General features: G+C 39.3%; 1 protein-coding gene across 2 annotated transcripts in view; it reads right to left on the minus strand.

Annotated features, from left to right (window-relative positions):
• Positions 1-243: 243 nt before the first annotated feature.
• The window catches only part of OXNAD1 (oxidoreductase NAD binding domain containing 1), a 55783-nt gene continuing 34118 nt past the window's right edge, over positions 244-21908 (minus strand). For both annotated transcript variants that reach the window (XM_036850384.1, XM_036850385.1), the window contains 4 exons: positions 15763-15904; positions 2228-2470; positions 1372-1480; positions 244-698 (listed from right to left, as the gene is read on the minus strand). In XM_036850384.1, coding sequence (XP_036706279.1) covers positions 544-698; positions 1372-1480; positions 2228-2470; positions 15763-15904 — 649 coding nt within the window. In that variant the 3' untranslated portion in view covers positions 244-543. The remainder of the gene's footprint in view (positions 699-1371; positions 1481-2227; positions 2471-15762; positions 15905-21908) is intronic.

Genomic DNA, 21908 nt, shown 5'->3' on the forward strand with positions numbered 1-21908 from the left:
GATCTTCCCGGACCAGGGCTTGAACCCGTGTCCCCTGCATTGGCAGGTGGATTCTTAACCACCGTGCCACCAGGGAAGTCCCTAAGACATTAAATATAATAAAGCATTTCAAATGAAATTACGTTTAAATTTATTCAACATAAGATATATAGTTTGTTATCAAATAATTTAAAGATAGCTTACATTTCACACACAAAACCATATTTTCATATGACTGAATAAAAGTCTATGTCTTTTTTTCCCTTAAGGGGAAAGAAAATCCCTATTGACCAATTCGAGGTACATCATGAGATAATCAAGCAGTTACTCATAAAAGAAAGTCAACGTTGTGAAAATCAGTTTAATCAATGAAGTTTTTGCAAAAAGTTTATCATTTAAGTCTGTCAGCTGGTTTTTCTTGTTTCTCCAACTGGTCACTGAGTTCACAGCCTTAAAAACTAAGACTGGGTAGAGGTAAATTCATCCACCACGAATCACAGAGTGTACTGTCTGTCCCTGTCCTTGTGGACCTCCATCCCACCCTTCTGCACCTCCGCCTGCCCCCTACCACCACTTCTCAAAGTAGATGTGTTCTTTGGGAACGTGGCTGCTCTCCAGTTCCTTGGAGAAGAAGTCTGTCATGGGAGGTGGGCCACAAATGTAGAACAAGGTCTCTTTCGAAATATGATATCTTATCTCCTTCTCCGTTATTCTTCCTTCTACCAAAAAACAGAATAAACACCAATTTAAGCCAGACGTGTCTGTACTGAAAAGAGGAAGGACTAACCACAACTCGGCAACAGTGTTTATTTTCAGTAACTAAGCTCAGTGGGTCGCGTCCTGAGTCATCAGTGTGCCGGCTCCTGCTGGTGTCCAGGCCGGACCCAAGCAGAGAGCGCGTCTCCAGGTTTCCTGAATCCACGGCAAGCAATGAGGGCAGCTGATCATAATGCACTCTCCAGACGGGGCCAGGGAGTATACTGATCTTTGGGAGAGATTCAAAACTGCCTTCAGCAAAGTAAATAAACTGCTTTGTGAGAACTCCTTCCAGGGAGGGGAAACCACGAGAAATTTAAATTACTATTAATGGCAAATGGAATTGATTCAGTCAAAGCCGGAGTATAATTCTTTGTATGCATACTACGGCGATGACGCAAAGGTCCCCTAAAAAATGCAGAAAATAAAATTTTAATATGGGCAGCAGGAGATCTGTATATAATAAGTAAATCCAACTAACCTCTCCGTATTTTTCCATGATGAATTGTCTCTCAATTCCCCAAGTAGTGACATTCCCAGACAGCAACTCCCAGCAATAAAGCATCTACACTCAACCAACTGGCACATCCACAAAATAACGGTGTGGATACAGTCAAAACATCTTAGGGGACTCACCCGTGATGTATGGCTTGAGGTCTGCACTGATTTGTGTAGTCTGTTTTGTAACATGCAAACTGCATGCAATCTTCTCAGGAAATTCATTTACTAAATCAAGGATATTTTTCTGGAATGTCAAACATATTTGGTCACACTACAATTTAAAAAAATCAAAACAGATGTGCACCCCCAGGGACGCTGAACCACCACTGCCATTCTGCACACGTCTGCCGCTCCGCTCTCTACTTAGAGAGATATTGTTTGCAGCCGAGCAGGCCAGAGTATTCAGAGTACAGAGGGCTATTTGGCTTTAATTGAAATCTGAATATGCTAACAAGCATGTTACTAACTCTCCGGGAGTTTTTTCTTTTTCCTTTTTCTCAGGCGTGGGCAATTAAGCAGCAGTTTCACTGACCACAGTTGTGTCTTTTAACTGTTTCTGTTCTTTTGTTCCTCCTTGCAGCTGCAAAGCAACCCAGAGTGAAACCCTTCTCCCGTCAAATGGACTTAGTTTCCACAGATGCAACCGATGGGGGTTTCATATACCCAGCTGGGTCTCACCTACTCCTGTGCCATCTGAGCCCACCCGTAGTCCTCGTGACTCTCTGGGGAACCCCAGGGCCACGCTGACTTTTCTGCTCATCCACCTCCTGGTTCAAGCTGCCAGCCCTGCCCTCTCCCTGTCACCGCACTGGGAACCTCCTCAGCACTAGCTTTTTAAATTGTCCTGGGCCTCATCTGAACATGATTCAGCCTTTCAAGCCTCTGAACTGTTGCTAAGAAGACGGAATGGAGACAAGAGAGGTCCGTGGACACTAACACCACAATGCGAGTCTGCTCACAGCAAGCTATGGGACACACACTCCCCCCTTACCTTGAACAGGAGCTCGCCGGTGTTTTTTGCACTGTAGAACAGTCTGATTGTCCCAATCTCGTACCCACGTCCCTTGTTCGCCCGTTCTCTGTGGAGGTCTGCTGCATGCCGCAGGATGGAAAGCAGAGGGTTAATTCCAACTCCTCCGGCAATCAACACAAGGTTTCTAGAGGTGTCTGCAGGCTGAGGGTCAAAGAAGAACTCTCCACCCACTCTCACGGCCACTTCCGAGTCCAGTGTACACTGAGGGGGGAGAGAAATGAGTCTTTAATGCTTTGTAGCAAAGGTCTTAAACCATGTTCTTCCTTCGGAAAGCAGAGTGCATCCACCTCCTATATTTTGGTCAGTTTTTAGGGCCATTTTTACAGCTTGCTCTCAGTTCTCGCAGGGCCCGTGAATTGATCCCACCTGTGCCTTATACAGGCCATATGCCCCTCCACCTTCATGATGCAGGCTGCACAGCCACTCTGGTATTGAGAAACGGAGGCTCGCTTCAGGAATCCTGCCATTTGTTAACTTCTCAGGTGCTGAACTAACTGGGTTGTGCAAAGAGGCACTGGGCCCAGGGGACAGCCCTGAAGTATGAGTGTCCTCTTCTGAGCTGTGCTCCTGTGTTCCGATTCAAGCCTCGGAGCTGAGAGGCGGGACGGGGCTACCCTGGGCTCCTCAGGGCTGGGGCGTGCGGGTCCGCGGGCTCCCTCCTGACCGCCAGCAGGGAACGGCCAGGCTGCTCCACAGGCTGAGGCCAGCACCGCGCTCCTGCTCAGGGCTGCCAGCTTCTCCCTGGAGCAGGACAGGCAGCCAGAGGTTCCGGCCTAGGGGGCGAGTACCACTTACACCCACCCAGGTAAAGCAGCTACAACTGGGTGAGGTCACTTACACCACAGATACCATCAGAGCTGAATGCACTGGTTCTCCATGGGGGTGATACTGCCCCTGAGGGAGCTGTTTTGGAAATCTGCGGTGACACTTTTTTCAGGTCATGATGATTTGGGGAATCCAACTGGCATTTAGAGGGCAGGGCCAGAGACGCCAGATGTCCTGTGAAGTCATTGGTGCCCCGAAGCAGGCTCCTACTAAGCGGATGGTTAAATCTGCAGGAATTTTGTGGGCCAGTTTCTACTGGTAGTTTGATGCCAGCCACTTTGGGAGTATTTACAGCACAGCAATCAGCAAATGAGGCAAACGAGGGCTTTTAGGTCAGAGAGCTGGTCTGGCGGCACACCAGTCTCTGTGATGCACAGGGCTGCCCTGCACAGACTTCTAAGTGACCCATGGGACGTACATGCAGGTGAAAACTGGTTTGCAACGATCTGAGACTAGACCCTAAATCATTTTACAAAAAAACTCGACCAGATGGCAGATAGCAGAAGCAAGAAGAACGACAATCCTGCAGCCTGTGGAACAAAAACCACATTCACAGGAAGACAGACAAGATGAAAAGGCAGAGGGCTATGTACCAGATGAAGGAACAAGATAAAACCCCAGAAAAACAACTACATGAAGTGGAGATAGGCAACCTTCCAGAAAAAGAATTCAGAATAATGATAGTGAAGATGATCCAGGACCTCGGAAAAAGAATGGAGGCAAAGATCGAGAAGATGCATGAAATGTTTAACAAAGACCTAGAAGAATTAAAGAACAAACAAACAGAGATGAACAATACAATAACTGAAATGAAAACTACACTAGAATGAATCAACAGCAGAATAACTGAGGCAGAAGAATGGATAAGTGACCTGGAAGACACAATGGTGGAGCTCACTGCTATGGAACAGAATAAAGATAAAAGAATGAAAAGAAATGAAGATAGCCTAAGAGACCCCTGGGACAACATTAAACGCAACAACATTTGCATTATAGGGGTCCCAGAAGGAGAAGAGAGAGAGAAAGGACCAGAGAAAATATTTGAAGAGATTATAGTCGAAAACTTCCCTAACATGGGAAAGGAAATAGCCACCCATGTCCAGGAAGTGCAGAGAGTCCCATACAGGATAAACTGAAGGAGAAACCCGCCAAGACACACAGTAATCAAATTGGCAAAAATTAAAGACAAAGAAAAATTAGTGAAAGCAGCAAGGGAAAAATGACAAATAACATACAAGGGAACTCCCATAAGGTTACAGCTGATTTCTCAGCAGAAACTCTACAAGCCAGAAGGTAGTGGCATGACATATATAAAGTAATGAAAGGGAAGAACCTACAACCAAGATTACTCTACCCGGCAAGTATCTCATTCAGATTCGATGGAGAAATCAAAAGCTTTACAGACAAGCAAAAGCTAAGAGAATTCAGCATCACCAAACCAGCTCTACAACAAATGCTAAAGGAACTTCCCTAAGTGGGAAACACAAGAGAAGAAAAGGACCTACAAAAACAAACCCAAAACAATTAAGAAAATGGTCATAGGAACATATGTATCGATAATTACCTTAAACGTGAATGGATTAAATGCTCCAACCAAAAGACACAAGCTTGCTGAATGGATACAAAAACAAGACCCTATATAAATGCTGTCTACAAGAGACCCACTTCAGACCTAGGGACACACAGAGACTGAAAGTGAGGGGATGGAAAAAGATATTCCATGCAAATGGAAATCAAAAGAAAACTGGAGTAGCAATACTCATACCAGGTAAAATCGACTTTAAAATAAAGAATGTTACAAGAGACAAGGAAGGACACTACATAATGATCAAGGGATCAATCCAAGAAGAAGATATAACAATTAAAAATACATATGCACCCAACATAGGAGCACCTCAATACATAAGGCAACTGTTAACAGCTATAAAAGAGGAAATCAACAGTAACACAATAATAGTGGGGGACTTCAGCACCTCACTTACACCAATGGACAGATCATCCAAACAGAAAATTAATAAGGAAACACAGGATTTAAATGACACAATAGGCCAGACAGATTTGATATTTACAGGACATTCCATGCAAAAACAGCAGATTACACTTTCTTTTCAAGTGCACACGGAACATTCTCCAGGATAGATCACATCTTGGGTCACAAATCAAGCCTTAATAAATATTTAAGAATATTGAAATCATATCAAGCATCTTTTCTGACCACAATGCTATGCGATTAGAAATCAATTACAGGGAAAAAACCCATTAAAAACCACAAACATATGGAGGCTACACAATACGTTACTAAGTAACCAAGAGATCACTGAAGAAATCAAAGGAAATAAAAAAATACCTATAGACAAATGACAATGAAAACAGAATGATCCAAAACCTATGGGATGCAGCAAAAGCAGTTCTAAGAGGTAAGTTTATAGCAATACAAGCCTACCTCAAGAAACAAGAAAAATCTCAAATAAACAATCTAACCTTACACCTAAAGGAACTAGAGAAAGAAGAACAAACAAAACCCAAAGTTAGTAGAAGGAAAGAAATCATAAAGATCAGAGCAGAAATAAATGAAATAGAAACAAAGAAAACAACAGCAAAGATCAATAAAACTAAAAGCTGGTTCTTTGAGAAGATAAACAAAATTGATAAACCATTAGCCAGACCCATCAAGAAAAAGAGCGAGAGGACTCAAATCAATAAAATTAGAAATGAAAAAGGAGAAGTTACAACAGACACCGCAGAAATACAAAGCATCCTAAGAGACTACTACAAGCAACTCTATGCCAGTAAAATGGACAACCTGGAAGAAATGGACAAATTCTTAGAAAGGTATAACCTTCCAAGACTGCACCAGGAAGAAATAGAAAATATGAACAGACCAATCACAAGCAATGAAATTGAAACTGTGATTAAAAATCTTCCAACAAACAAAAGTCCAGGACCAGATATGGCTTCACAGGTGAATTCTATCAAACATTTAGAGAAGAGCTAACACCCATCCTTCTCAAACTCTTAAAAAAATTCCAGAGGAAGGAACAGTCCCAAACTCATTCTATGAGGTCACCATCACCCTGATACCAAAACCAAAGATACTACAAAAATATAAAATTACAGACCAATATCACTGATGAATATAGATGCAAAAATCCTCAACAAAATACTAGCAAACAGAATCCAACAACACATTAAAAGGATCATACACCATGATCAAGTGGGATTTATCCCAGGGATGCAAGGATTCTTCAATATACGCAAATCAATCAATGTGATACACCATATTAACAAATTGAAGAATAAAAACCATATGATCATCTCAATAGATGCAGAAAAAGCTTTTGACAAAATTCAACACCCATTTATGATAAACACTCTCCAGAAAGTAGGCACAGAGGGAACGTTCCTCAACATAATAAAGACCATATATGACAAGTCCACAGCAAACATCATTCTCAATGGCGAAAAACTGAAGAAAAATCAAAAGAAAACTGGAGTAGCAATACTCATACCAGGTAAAATAGACTTTAAAATAAAGAATGTTACAAGAGACAAGGAAGGACACTACATAATGATCAAGGGATTAATCCAAGAAGATATAACAATTAAAAATATATATGCACCCAACACAGGAGCACCTCAATACGTAAGGCAACTGTTAACAGCTATAAAAGAGGAAACATAGTTTCCTCTACATCTGTGTCTCAATTTCTGCCCCGCAAACCAGTTCATCTGTACCATTTTTCTAGGTTCCAAATATATGTGTTAATATATGATATTTGTTTTTCTATTTCTGACTTACTTCACTCTGTATGACAGTCTCTAGATCTCATCATGTCTCTACAAATGACCCAATTTTGTTCCTTTTTATGGCTGAGTAATATTCCATCAATAGTAATATTCCATCATAGTTTTGGAAGTCCTAGCCATGGCAATCAGGGAAGAAAAAGAAATAAAAGGAATACAAATTGGAGAAGAAGAAGTAAAATTGTCACTGTTTGCAGATGACATGATGCTATACATAGAGAATCCTAAAGATGCCACCAGAAAACTACTAGAGCTAATCAATGAATTTGGTAAAGTAGCAGGATATAAAATTAATACACAGAAATCTCTGGCATTCCTATACACTAATGATGAAACACCTGAAAGAGAAATTAAGGAAACACTCCCATTTCCCACTGCAACAAAAAGAATAAAATACCTAGGAATAAACCTACCTAGGGAGAAAAAAGACCTGTATGCAGAAAACTATAAGACACTGATGAAAGAAATTAAAGATGACACCAGTAGATGGAGAGATATACCATGTTCTTGGATTGGAAGAATCAACATTATGAAAATGACTATACTTCCCAAAGCAATCTACAGATTCGATGCAATCCCTATCAAATTACCAATGGCATTTTTTACAGAACTAGAAAACATCTTAACATTTGTATGGAGACACAAAAGACCCCGAATAGCCAAAGCAGTCTTCAGGGAGAAAAATGGAGCTGGAAGAATCAGACTCCCTGACTTCAGACTATACTACAAAGCTACAGTAATCAAGACAATATGGTACTGGCACAAAAACAGACACATAGATCTATGGAACAGGATAGAAAGCCTAGAGATATAACCACGCACCTATGGTCAACTAATCTATGACAAAGGAGACAAGGATATACAAGAGAAAAAACAGTCTCTTCAGTAAGTGGTGCCGGGAAAACTGGACAGCTACATGTAAAAGAATGAAATTAGAACACTCCCTAACACCATACACAAAAATAAACTCAAAATGGATTACAGACCTAAATGTAAGACCGGACGCTATAAAACTCTTAGAGGAAAACATAGGAAGAACACTCTTTGACATAAATCACAGCAAGATCTTTTTTGATCCACCTCCTAGAGTAATGGAAATAAAAACAAAAATAAACAAATGGGACCTAATGAAATTAAAAGCTTTTGCACAGCAAAGGAAACTGCAAACAAGACAAAAAGACAAGCCTCAGAAATATGTGCAAACGAATCAACGGACAAAGGATTAATCTCCAAAATATATAAACAGCTCATGCAGCTCAATATTAAAAAAACAAACAACCCAATCCAAAAATGGGCAGAAGACCTAAATAGACAATTCTCCAAAGAAGACATACAGATGGCGAAGAAGCACATGAAAAGCTGCTCAACATCACTAATTATTAGAGAAATGCAAGTCAAAACTACAACGAGGTATCACCTCACACCAGTTAGAATGGGCATCATGAGAAAATCGACAAAAAACAAATGCTGGAGAGGGTGTGTAGAAAAGGGAACTCTCTTGCACTGTTGGTGGGAATGTAAATTGATACAGCCACTATGGAGAACAGTATGGAGGTTCCTTAAGAAACTAAAAATAGAATTACCATATGACCCAGCAATCCCACTACTGGGCATATACCTAGAGAAAACCATAATTCAAAAAGACACATGCACCCCAATGTTCATTGCAGTACTATTTACAATATCCCAGTCATGGAAGCAACCTAAATGCCCATCAACAGACGAACGGATAAAGAAGATGTGGTACATATATACGATGGAATATTACTCAGCCATAAAAAGGAACAAAATTGGGTCATTTGTAGAGACATGGTAAGATCTAGAGACTGTCATACAAAGTGAAGTCAGTCAGAAATAGAAAAACAAATATCATATATTAACACATAAATGTGGAACCTAGAAAAATGGTACAGATGAACTGGTTTGCAGGGCAGAAATTGAGACACAGATGTAGAGAACAAACATATGGACACCAAGGGGGGAAAGTGGCGGGGAGGGTGGTGGTGGGATGAATTGGGATTGACATGTATACACTGATGTGTACAAAATGGATAACTAATAAGAACCTGCTGTATAAAAAACAAAAACAGAAACAAAAACAACTCAAAGTATTGTTTGCATGGATCTAACGTAGTCTGAATTTTCCAGAATGTCACTGCCATGTAGATTGTATGCTGTTGTGTCCAGAAATTTATCAAACATGTTCATTATTCTGGAGAACCACATCCCAGTGTACAGCACGCATGTGTGGTCCTTCTGTCACCACGAAACACCTGCACCATCTGCATCTGTAGACGTGTATTCACGGCGATCCTACACTGAGGAACAGCAACCTGCCTACCTCATTCTACCTTCTAGTTTAGACATGTCCCACCATTTATACACTGAAATACAGTCTTTGATTATGGATCACTTTCCTTTATTTCTCCTTTGTATTGTATTTAGAGAATTATGTTATATTTTAAATGTATTTATTTAATGTATGTACTTGTGTATATACTAACTTTGAATTTCATTTCAGAAATGAAAGGGGCATTGGATCTGGCAGTGTTGAGAACCCCTAGTTTGGAGAAAAACACATTGATCTAGGAGTCAGAAAGCTAACTTTTAATCACAGCCCCTATGAAATCCAGGAAGTCCCTTCACTCCTCTGAGCCTCTGCTGCCACACCTGGAAAATGGGTTCTAGCCCCTGTCCTGCTCACCCCCCAGGGCCACGGTGGGCATTGCATGACACTGTGGGGGAACCTCTGCTGGCATCAAGCACTACGTGGAGGGTATTCTGGTCATGTGGCTGTCACAGAAGAAAAAACGTAGGGGGTGCCTGCTTCCTTCTTCCCTGTCACCAAAAAACAGAACTTAGGAATAAAGAAATCATTTATATCAGGAGCATTCTTGACACAAATCTACTGAGTAGACTCCCTCAGTTCAGGCGCTTTCTGAAGACCAACCCTGAGCCCTCACCTGGTGCCTTGCCTGACAGGTACACAGTAAGTACTTCTGATATGAATTTAATTTGGGGCTCTACAACTTAAAGAGCTAAACTTAGAGAAAATCTAAGAAAAAATGAAAATTACGTGAATTCACAGAACAGGTCCTTTTTGGTCAAGAACTGTTAAATGAATGGAAATCCTTTCTCTGAGGGGGAAAAAAAAAAACCCATCTGAACTTAACTATTTTAAAGATGCAGGAGATTTTTACATGAAGGACGGTACGTGGGTTTTCATTTTTGACAGAAGAAATTAGCAGCAAGGGTGCATTCTTTTAGGAATAACTAAAATCTAGGAATTGCTACACTGGCTACCAAGTGCTTTAAAATGCTCTTTCCTTTCAAAGTCTTGAAATAGAAATCTGTGGAGGCTCTGTCTAATGATGACAGCAGAGTTAATCTCTCTCCCCTCCTCTCCTTCTTGCCTGTACATTTCTCTTATCTCTAAGATCTAAGAGTAAAGAGACTAAGAAACAGACAGAAATAATTGCCTCCAATGGTCACCTTCAGAGTGCTTAGTAATGAAACAAACAAACCTTTAGGTTATTGTTTTAGAAACCAGAGCATTTTCAACCCTTAGTTGTCAAGAAAATATGCTCCAGAGAAGATAATAATCAAGAAGCCTGTCGTCTCCTTAGTGACAAAATAATCTTCAGTAGATCTATCTCCTAATTTGCTAGCATCTGGAAAGAATCAAAAGCCATCTTTGTCCTTTGTTGATCAATAAAAACTGCCAGGGTAGCATGAACAGGAGACTCAAAGTGCTGTAGAGTATAAAATGGAAGGGAGTAAAGGGACATTACCTTCAATACATGCAATGTATCTAATTTGGATATAGATTTTCTACTTTTGAAATAAACAACTTTTCCACAGCAACTGGAGCCCAGCACACAATAGCTGTCTACAACCCTTTGCCCTACCAGGAGCTTGAGCCAAAGCAGAGAAAATAAAGGAAGACGTTTATGGCACTTTCTTCCACGTCCCAACACAGCAGCCTGCTGCCACCAAGACACTCACGTGCCTCTATTGTCCACTCTAATAGCTAATAAGACGAATCCTCAGGGGGAAAACAGGCACCTGAGAATGGTTCCAAGAAAAATCTGACTTCATAAAGGCTGTTTGCAACTCCCACTGGGCAGAGTGGAGCAGGCACTACAATTAGGATGTGCACTCAAGCAATGCCACTTGGAGATTTTCTACAGCCTCTTGGAATAAGTTCCTTCACTGAAATGCCAATGAGCCATGAAACCAAGCAGGGAGCTATGGACCAGGAACAGGTCCAGGTCATGTAGGCGGCCAACAACTGGAGGGGGCACGTGGCACTAGGAGCCCGGATGGCTAAGCTCCTTTTAGCACTGAGCTCGGGGCACATGGACCCCTTGCTGGTCCCACCCTCAGGGCATACTTTAACAACTCAGGATGCAACCTGGAGATAGTGATGGAGGAAAATCCAAAGAGAATATAAAAAGGAATGAGGTTGCCGAGGCCACACCAAAGGACTCAGAAGGTCGCAGGGTAGAAATGTGACAGGATACATTTACAATGGAAATGCTAAGGCAAGCAGCTAGAAATGTGTCTAAACAGATACAACCTGACATGTAAACCATAGGAAGAATATTTTTTTATGCTGCTGTAGATTTAGAAATCTTTTATTTTTTAAATTATCTTACAGTAACAGTTTTTTGTTGTTGTACAGTTCTATGAATTTTAACACAAACATAGCGAAGTGTAGCACCAAAATCGATACTGAACAGTTCCATCACCCCCCAAAACTCCCCTATGCTATCCCTTTCTGCTCACACCCTTCCCCACCCTATCCCTTGTCAACCACATTTCCATCACTGTATTTCTGCCTTCCAGATTGTGGCATAAATGAGATTATAGAGTATGGGACCCTTTGAGACTGGCTTCTTTCACTCAACATAACACCCCTGAGATTCACCTGAGTTGTGGTGTGCATCAACAGTTGATCTGTTTCTACTGCTTAATTAACAAATACAGGCGGACCTGGGAGATACTGCAGGTTCAGTTCCAGAACACTGCAATACAGCAAGTACTGCAATCAAGCGAGTCACAGCCATTGTTTGGTTGTTGTGCATATAATAGTTATGTTTATAATGCATATAAAAGTTATGTTCACATTATACTTTAGTCTATTAAGTGTGCAGTAGCATTATGTCTAAAAAAACATGTACATACCTTAATTAAAAAATACTTTATACTACAAAGCTACAGTAATCAAAACAGTATGGTACTGGCACAAAAACAGACATACAGATCAATGGAACAGGATAGAAAGCCCAGAAATAAACCCACACACTTATGGTCAATTAATCTATGACAAAGGAGGCAAGAATAGACAATGGAGAAAAGACAGTCTCTTCACTAAGTGGTACTGGGAAAACTGGACAGCTACATGTAAAAGAATAAAATTAGAACATTCTCTAACACCATATAGAAAAACAAATTCAAAATGGATTAAAGACCTAAATGTAAGACCAGATACTATTAAACTCCTAGAGAAAAACATAGGCAGGACACTCTTTGACATAAATTTCAGCAATATTTTTTTTGGATCCATCTCGTAGAGTAATGGAAATAAAAACAAAAATAAACAAATGGGACCTAGTTAAACTTAAAAGCTTCACAACAAAGGAAAGCATAAACAAAAAGAAAAGACAACCTATGGACTGGGAGAAAATATTTGCAAACGATGCTACCAACAAGGGATTAATGTCCAAAATATACAAACAGCTCATACAGCTTAATATCAAAAAAAAAACCCAATTAAAAAATGGGTAGAAGACCTAAACAGACATTTCTCCAAAGAAGACATACAGATGGCCAACAGGCATATGAAATGATGCTCAATGTCGTTAATTATTAGAGAAATGCAAATCAAAACTACTATGAGGTACCACCTCACTCCAGTCAGAATGGCCATCATCAAAAAATCTACAAATAATAAATGGTGGACAGGGTGTGGGGAAAGGCAACCTTCCAAACTGTTGGTAGAAAGGTAAATTGGTGCAGCCACTATGAAGAACAGTATGGAGGTTCCTTAAAAAACTAAAAATAGAGTTAGCATATGATCCATCAATCCCACTCCTGGGCATATATCTAGAGAAAACTCTAATTTGAAAAGATACATGCACCGCAAAGTTCATAGCAGAACTATTCACAATAGCCAAGACATGGAAACAACCTAAATGTCCATCAACAGATGAATGGATAAAGAAGATGTGGTACATATATATGATGGAATACTACTCAGACATAAAAAAGAATGAAATAATGCCATTTGAAGCTACATGGATAGACCTAGAGATTATCATAGTAAGTGAAGTAAACCAGACAAAGACAAATATCATATGATATCACTTGTATGTGGAATCTAAAAAAATAATACAAAAAAAAACTATTTACAAAACAGAAATAGACTCACAGACATAGAAAACAAACTTACGGCCACCAAAGGGGAAAGCTAGGGAAGGGATAAATTAAGAGTTTGGGATTAACATACATATACTACTACTATATATAAGACAGATAAACAACAAGGACCTACTATATAGTACAGGGAACTATATTCAATATCTTGTAATAACCTATAACGGGAAAGAATCTGAAAAAGAATATATATATATGTGTGTGTGTATATATATATATATACACACACATATATATGTATAGCTGAGTCACTTTGCTGTACATCTGAAACTAACATAACATTGTAAATTAACTATAATTTTAAAAATTTCTTCATATAAAGAAAACCTTTATTGTTAAAAAAATGCTAACAATCATCTGACAATGCAGGGTTGCCACAAACATTCAATTTGTAAAAGAACACAATTATCTGCAAAGTGCAGTAACGTAAGGTGCAGTAAAACAAGGTCTGCCTGTATACTGTATGAATGTATTGATATCACAGTTTATTTATCCATTCACCTGCTGAGGGATGTTTTGGTTGTTTCTAGTTTTTGACAATTATGAATAGAACCACTATAAACATTCATGTACAGGTTTTTATATGGACAATTCTTTTGTTTCTCTAGGATGAATACCCAGGAGTGGTACTGCTGGGTATTATGGTAAGTGTATACTTAGTTTCATATGGAACTGCCAAAATATTTTCCAGGATGGCTGTAGTATCTTGCTTTCCATCTAACAATATAAGCAATATAAAAGTTCCAGTTGCTCCACATCATTGGCAGCACTTGGTATTGTCGGTATTTTAAATTTTAGTCATTCTAATAGGTCTGTAGAGGTATCCCACTATATACGGTTTTAATCTGCATTTCCCTAATGGTTAATGACGCTGACCATTGTTTCATTGCTTATTTGCCATCCTTATGTCCTTTTTTAGGGAAGTGTCTGTTCAATCCTTTGCCCATTTAAAAATTATGTTTGTTTTATTTTTGCTGCCTTTTGCAAGTTCTTTATATATTCGGGATATGAGTCCTTTGTTGGATATCTAATTTGCAAATACTTTCTCCTAGGCTGTGGCTTCTTTTTGAAAATTCTGTTATAGTGTATTTTGCAGAAAAAAATTTTTAATTTTGATTAAGTCCGATATATAAATCTTTCCTCTTAGGGATCTTGCTTTTGGTGTCATGTCTAAGAACTATCTGCCTACCCTGATGTTCAGAATATATCCTGTGTTTTCTTCTAAAACCTTTACTTAGACCTACAATATATTTTGAGTTAATTTTGAATATAACGTACGAGATTTAGGTTAATGTTCCTTTTTTTTTGCATATGGATAGACAACTATTCCAGCACTATTTGTTGAAAAGGTTGTCCTTTCTCCATTGAATTTCTTTAGCAGCTCTGTCAAAAATCAAAAGGCCGTATGTGTGTCGGTCTATTGAACTCTTTAATCTGTTCCATTGATCTATATGTCTATCCCTTCACCAATACCACACTGTTTTTATTACTGTAGCTTTATTTTAATCTTAAATTTGAGTAATGTGATTCCTCCCCTGTTAGTCTTCTTTTTCAAAACTGTTTTTGCTACCCTAGTTCCTTTGCCCTTCCATATAAATTTTAAAATCAGTTTATTTGTATCTATAATATTTGCAATATAGCACATTCCTTTTTGGTAAAGGGGATAAGCAAGTGCCTGAGATGGGATGGAGGTTGTTGGTAAATATAGAAGGCACACTCTAGAAGTGAAGGGGATGGCAGTTAAAAAAAAGACAAAGGTCAAAAACTAAGAAGACAAATAACTGATCTGTTCTGAGCCCACTCTTTGTTATCACAGTTCTAGTAGGTAATGAACAGCAGCATAGGGTTGTGTTGAGGTCCATGGTGAACCATGAATTATTAGCAGCAAATGTGGACTCCTTCTCAAAATCACATGTGAAGAGCTCTCCAGAGACTGAAATGGAGAGGCAGTGGCACCACAGGTTTAGCAGTGCTCAACTGGGCACAAGAAGTATGTAATCAGAGATTGTTTCCTCTCCAAATAATGAGAGAATGATTAGCTTAATTCCCTTCATTTAAGATGGTTAGGACAAAATAATCTGATTTATAGATTTACCAACTACAAGACACACACAGAGCCAATTTTCAAAAACGTACATATGAAGTAAAATGTTTTAATCCTAAAGCAGCATTCAACTGAATACTGTTTGGTGACCCAGAAGGTATTTCAAGACCCCAAAGTATCTTTGCATCATCCTTAGTGCATCAAAAAGGTTCTGCTTCTTTAACCTTGCTACAGTCTGAATTCTGGATGGAGGGGAGCTCTTTTTGAGCTTCTACCCTTTTCACGCAAGCCTAGGTTTCTTAGGTGGATTAAGTGAGCTGAACACAAATTCTGTGGGAGACAGAGATCCCAGATCTCCAAGTTTAAACAAAGGTTTGCTCACCTGATTGTGAATCCAGAGAGCAGGAGGGTGGTTTGTGTATTTCACTGCCAATTCTATCATTCTCTCTTGTTCTAGCAGTCTGGGGCTGGAGCATATTGAGAACCCACCAACCACAGAGACTCCTGGGATAAAGAAGTCAACCCTAAAAGGAAAGGCAAGTAAATGACTATTGTTGAAGCAATTTTAAAAGTGGGTAGTAAGGTAAACAAAACTGACAAACTTTTAGCTAGACTAAGAAAAAAGGAGAAAAAAATAAAATTACTAAAATCAAGAATGAATGATGGGACATAATCACCAACCTCACCAAAAAAAAAAAAAAAAAAAAAAAGATTACAAAGGAATTCTATGAATAAGATAAAAAATTAGTTAACTCAGATGAAATGGACGCATTCCTTGAAAGACACAAATTACCTAACTGGACTCAGAAGAAACTGAAAATCTGAACAGACCCATAATAAGTAAATGGATTGAATTAGTAATTTTAAAACTTCCCACAAGAAAAGAATAGGTCCAGATGGCAGCACTGGTGAACTCTACCAAACATTTAAAGAAGAATTAATGCTAATCTTTCACAGTACTTCCAAAAAAACCAGAAAAGAACATTTCCCAACTTATTCTATGAGGTCAGTTACCCTGATAGCAAAACCAGACAAAGCTATCACAAGAAAAGAAACTATAGATCAACATCCCTTGTGAATATAGACGCAAAAATCCCAGGAATACAAGATTGGTTTAACATACAGAAATCAATCCAATGAAATAAACCCATTTAACAGAATAAAGGACAAAACCCATGTGATCATCTCAACAGATGCAAAAATGGCATCTGACAAAATTCAATACCCTTACATAATAAAAATACTCAACAAACCAGGAATAAATGTGAACTTCCTCAACATGATAAAGGCAACTATAAAATATCTACAGCCAACATCATATTTAACCTTGAAAGGCCAAAAACTCCCCCACTAAGAACAGAAACAAGACAAAGATGTCTGCTCTGACCACTTCTACTCAACATTGTACTAAAGGTTCTAGCCAAGGCAATTAAGCAAGAAAATGAAATAAAAGGCATCCAGATTGGAGGGAAAGAAGTTGCAGATGACTTAATATTGTATATAGAAAATTCCAAGGAATTTACTATAAATATATTAGACTAATAAGTTCAAATAAGGCTGCAGGATTTAAAATCAGTAATAAAAACCAATTTTACTTCTACACACTAGCAATGAACAATCTAAATGTGAAATTAAGAAAAATAATTCTATTTATAATAGAATAAAATAATAAAATAACTGGGAATAATCTTAAAAGAAGTTTAAGATTTGTACACTGAAAACTACAAAACATTGTTGAAAAAAATCAAAGACGATCTAAATAAACAGAAAGGCTTCTCATGCTCATGGACTAGAAGACCTAACACTGTTAAGATGGCATTAGTGCCCAAAGTGATCTACAGATTCAATACAATACCTATCAAACCCTAGCTGGTTTCTTTGTAGAAACTGACAAGTTGATCATAAAACTGATATGAAATTCAAGGAAACCAGAATCATAGAAGAATAAATTTGGAGGATTCATACCTTCTGATTTCAAAACTTATTATAAATCTACAGTAATGAGGACACTGTGTACTGGTGTAAGGACAGGCGTATATATCAATGGCAAAGAACTGAGAATCCAGAAATAAACTCTTAGATTTATGGTTGATTTTCAACAACAATACCAACACAATTCAATGGCAAAAGAATAGTCTTTTCAACAAATCGTGCTGGTTTTGTAGTAATCTATAAGGGAAAAGAACCTTAAAAAGAATATATATATATATATATACGTGTGTGTGTGTGTGTGTGTGTGTGTGTATATATACACACACACACACACACACACACACACACACACACGTATATATATATAAATAACTGAATCACTTTGCTGTACACCTGCAACTAACACACCATCGTAAATCAACTATACTTCAATTAAAACAAACAAACAACAAGTGGTGCTGTGACAACTGAATAGCCACACAAAAAGAATAAAGTTGGACCCCCTACCTCACACCATATACAAATATTAACTCAGATCACAGACTTAAATATAAAAGCTAAAATTATAAACTCTTAGAAGACTTACACAGGAGTAACTCTTCATGGCAACAGATACTTAGAAATGACACTAAAACACAAAGGTCAAAGAAAAAATGGAGAAACTAGACTGCATAAAATGAAAAACTTTGTGCCACAAATGATACCATCAAGAAAAGATGACCCTCAGAATGGGAGAAAATATTTTCAAATCTTGTATCTAATAAGGGACTTGGATACACATTATATAAAGAACTCTTAACAAGTCAGTAATAAAAAGACAACTCAAGTAAAAAATGGGCAAAGGATTTGTACAAACGTTTCTCCAAAGAAGATATACAAATGGTTAATAAATACATGAAAAATGAAGATATACAAATGGTTAATAAGTACATGAAAAATCCTCAACATCATTAGTTATTAGGGAAAGGCAAATCAAAATCACCATGGGCTATCACTTCACACTCACTAGGATGGATGGCTAATCAAAAAGACAATCCCAAGTGTGAGTGAGGATCAGAGAAATCAGAACCCTTACACATCGCTGATGGGAATGTAAAATGGTCTTGCCACTTTAGAAAACAATTTGGCAGTGCCTGAAAATGTTAAACATATGTGACCAGCAATTCCACTCCTAGGTATATACCGAAGAGAAAAAAATATATATGTCCACTCAAAAACATGTACATGAATGTTCATAGCAGCATTATTGATAATAGTCTAAAAGTTTCAAAATAATCTAAACATCTGTCAACTGATAAATGCATAAACAAAATGTGGTACACCCACACGACGGAATTAAATACTGATCACATGCCACCACATCGATGGACAATGAAATTACGTTAAGTTAAAGAAACCAGTCACAAAAAAAGATCACATATTGTATATTTCTATTGATAGATATTAAATGTCCAGAATAGGCAAATCTGAAAAGACAGAAAGTAGAACAGTGGTTGCCTAAGAGGGTGAGGATGGGGACTGAATGATAATCAGTACAGAGTTTCTTTCTGGGATGATGAGAACGTTGTAAAATTTGTCTGGGCTGATTGATCACTGTACAGTTCTGTGAATATACGAGAAATCACTGAACTGTACACTTTAAATGCGTGAATTTTACGATGTGTAAAGTATATCTCAATGAAAGTTTTTAACAAGTGTGGGGAAAAAAATGGCAACAAACACTCTCTCACTGGCATTTGAAAAACTAAACAGGCTGATGCGGGCTCCTAAGTCCCAAGAGTCTCATTTTCCTCCTCTTCTAACCATTCTCCTGTAGTCGAGAACTCTTGTGAGTCTCAAGCCTCCTACTGAATTGAATTCTACGCCACAGAAACTTTTGGGGGGGGCGGATTCTAGGAAATGCAACAAATCTGGTCACATAACAAGGAAAGAGAAACTTATTAGAAACTGGGACCACAGGAAATTCTCATCTCCATGTCCAGGAAACTCAAATATCCAATATAGCTGTTTCTCAGCCATCAAAGAGCGATAGTATTAAAACAAAGCAAGAGTATCATTTCCCTCCAGTTGCTTCCCTACCAGCAGGCTTACACGAAAAGCACTTGATGTTCTCTCCTGATTTGATCTATGTATGGCCTTAAAAGATGTTCTCTTCTCATCTCTGGCCTTAGATATCTGGTCATTTTTTTATAGTCTTAGAAAACCAGTTCTGGACTGGAAGTGCTCCAGAAAAGGCCCCCAGGCTGTTTTCGCATTTATTCACTTCCTTCTTTCCCATGAATACTCTAATTTCCCTTCCATTTCAGACAAGATACAAATTTTAAAAGACTATAGCTAACATTTATTAACACAGTTGCTATGTGCTTTCAGAGAAGAGGTAAATGGCATCTCCATAGCTTCTGTGTTTAAAAAAATTAATCTCTGAGCTACTTTTGCTGCTTTATCTCCTGAACTATAGCACCCTCTGCTGCTTGATGGTGATAAAGACCTTTCTCTCAGGTGAGTGAAAGGGAATCCCTCTTCTCTAGTAACTCTGGAAACCCTTTGCCTTTAAAAGGACTCCTTCAGGAAATGCTACAGAAGAACCTCATCTGAATGGACTTAAGAAAATATGTACAATACATAAAACATAAAACAATAATAAAACATCATTCCAAGAAAGAATTAAGTTTTAAACACACAAGTGTGCGCGCGCACATGCACCCCTTTAAAAATGCCCTCTGCAGGATTAGCACCCAGATGAGTGAGTACATGAAGAGCAGAGAGAAAGGACCTAGTTCTGTAGTGAAGCGCACATATCCACATCCAATGTGACACACCAGGCAGCCCCGTCCTGCCCCAGGGCCCAGCACAGAGCAGGCACACAAACCACAGCCGAATGAGAATGCTTTACCCCGAGATCCCAAAACTCTTTAGCCGTCAGCTACCGTACTCGGCAAACGTGACGGACGGCATCTGCCCACCATGAACAGGCACTGGGGTTGGTGTTGCAGGTAAAGATGCAACTATGTCTTGGTTCCTGCCCTCAAAAAACTCCCAAATGGGAGGAAAATTAACAAATAAACACGATTAATGGGGCTCTGAAAAAATCTGCTTGGCAGAGAGAAAATGCTCATCATTTGAGATCTGTCTGGAAGTACCTGTACTTAGTACAGGTTTCTTCTTAGCTCCAACATATGTGATCCTGATTTTCTCAGGAAAATACTAATAAAACCGCTGCTTTATTTAAAAAAAAAAACTTGCTTGGGGGGTGGGGCGTGGGGAGGGGAGGCGAGGAAGAAGTAGTCAGTTCCACTAGGGGTGGAGGAATTAGGAAGGACTTCACAGAGGAGTCCTGAAGGACAGTGCTCATCAGACAAGCAGTGGAGGAGGACACCATGTGAACAAAGACGCCGAGGAACGCAGCACTTCCTCAGTGTGGCCCTGTGAGTCAGCGCTGCGAGGCCGTCTATAACCGTCTACAGCGCAGCTGCCCTGCCAGCGGGTGGCGGGGGGAAGAGTCCTATTTCTCTAATCTTGCTCCTCTAATCACTTTCTTCTCAGTGTCCTCCTCCTCTTAGTACAGCCCTGTCACTTGCAAGCATAAGACCTTGTGTTATCTTGTACGAAGTCAGAGACACACCTTTCTCCCTCCAAAAACGCTTGGGCCTTGCTCCCCGGGGTGTGTTCTGTGCACAGCCCAGGTGTGGAGCTCGCACTGACTGTACACGAGGGGCAGCATCACAGAGAGTGGAGCTGTGCACTCGCCCACTCCTTGCACGTCTGCTGCTCTTCCAACAACAGCCTCACTGCAGGGGAACTGGCAGAGGAGCTAAGAGTTACAATCTGTCCCTTGGGCCTCACCAACACAGATGATCTAACTGACTGTGAAGCACTGGCTACAACAAAAAACAAAACAAACTCTGCCTGACATACCCCAAGACACAAAAATATTACTATTCCCTGTTTAAAGACATGGAAACGGAAGCCCAGAGCAAGAAGGAAGCCGCCCACATCACAGAGCCAGCAGGTAGAAAAGCGAGCCTTTGGGCCAGGCGGTCTGCGGACCACAAGGCGTGTGACGCTATGATACAGCCTCCCAGGGGGACAGACCCAACATTGGTGATATTACCAAATCCATTCACTGATACAGTGTATGTGACACCCACCCTGAGTGATTTTATCTTGAGGCTCACAGGGAGACCCTATTTCTATGTATATCACCAGAGAACGATGACATTTTTCTTATCAGATAACAGTTTGCAAACTTACAGTTTGCAAGTGCTAACACACTCGCATGCACACCATGGGAGCAGCAGTGTAACAAAGGCATAGGCTTTTTCTAATCAGGACGCTGGGGTCAGAGTCTTGGCACAATTCTGAGTTGGAGGCAGGGAGATAATGGTGTGCACAGGACACAAACACTTCCCCAGAAGGGAAATGTGGAAAGATAGATCATTACAATTAAAGTTTGCACTTTTCAATGTAATAACTGCTCAACTAGTTTGGAAGGGTAAAAACGCTGCCCTCCCCCCTAAAACAGCCCAAATTCACTTAATATGTATCACTGAACATGTGCAAAGATTGCAGTAAATTGCTTCACAAACGCAAATTATT

The sequence above is a fragment of the Balaenoptera musculus genome, chromosome 4 (genome assembly GCF_009873245.2).
Source record: "Balaenoptera musculus isolate JJ_BM4_2016_0621 chromosome 4, mBalMus1.pri.v3, whole genome shotgun sequence".
Taxonomy (NCBI): domain Eukaryota; kingdom Metazoa; phylum Chordata; class Mammalia; order Artiodactyla; family Balaenopteridae; genus Balaenoptera; species Balaenoptera musculus.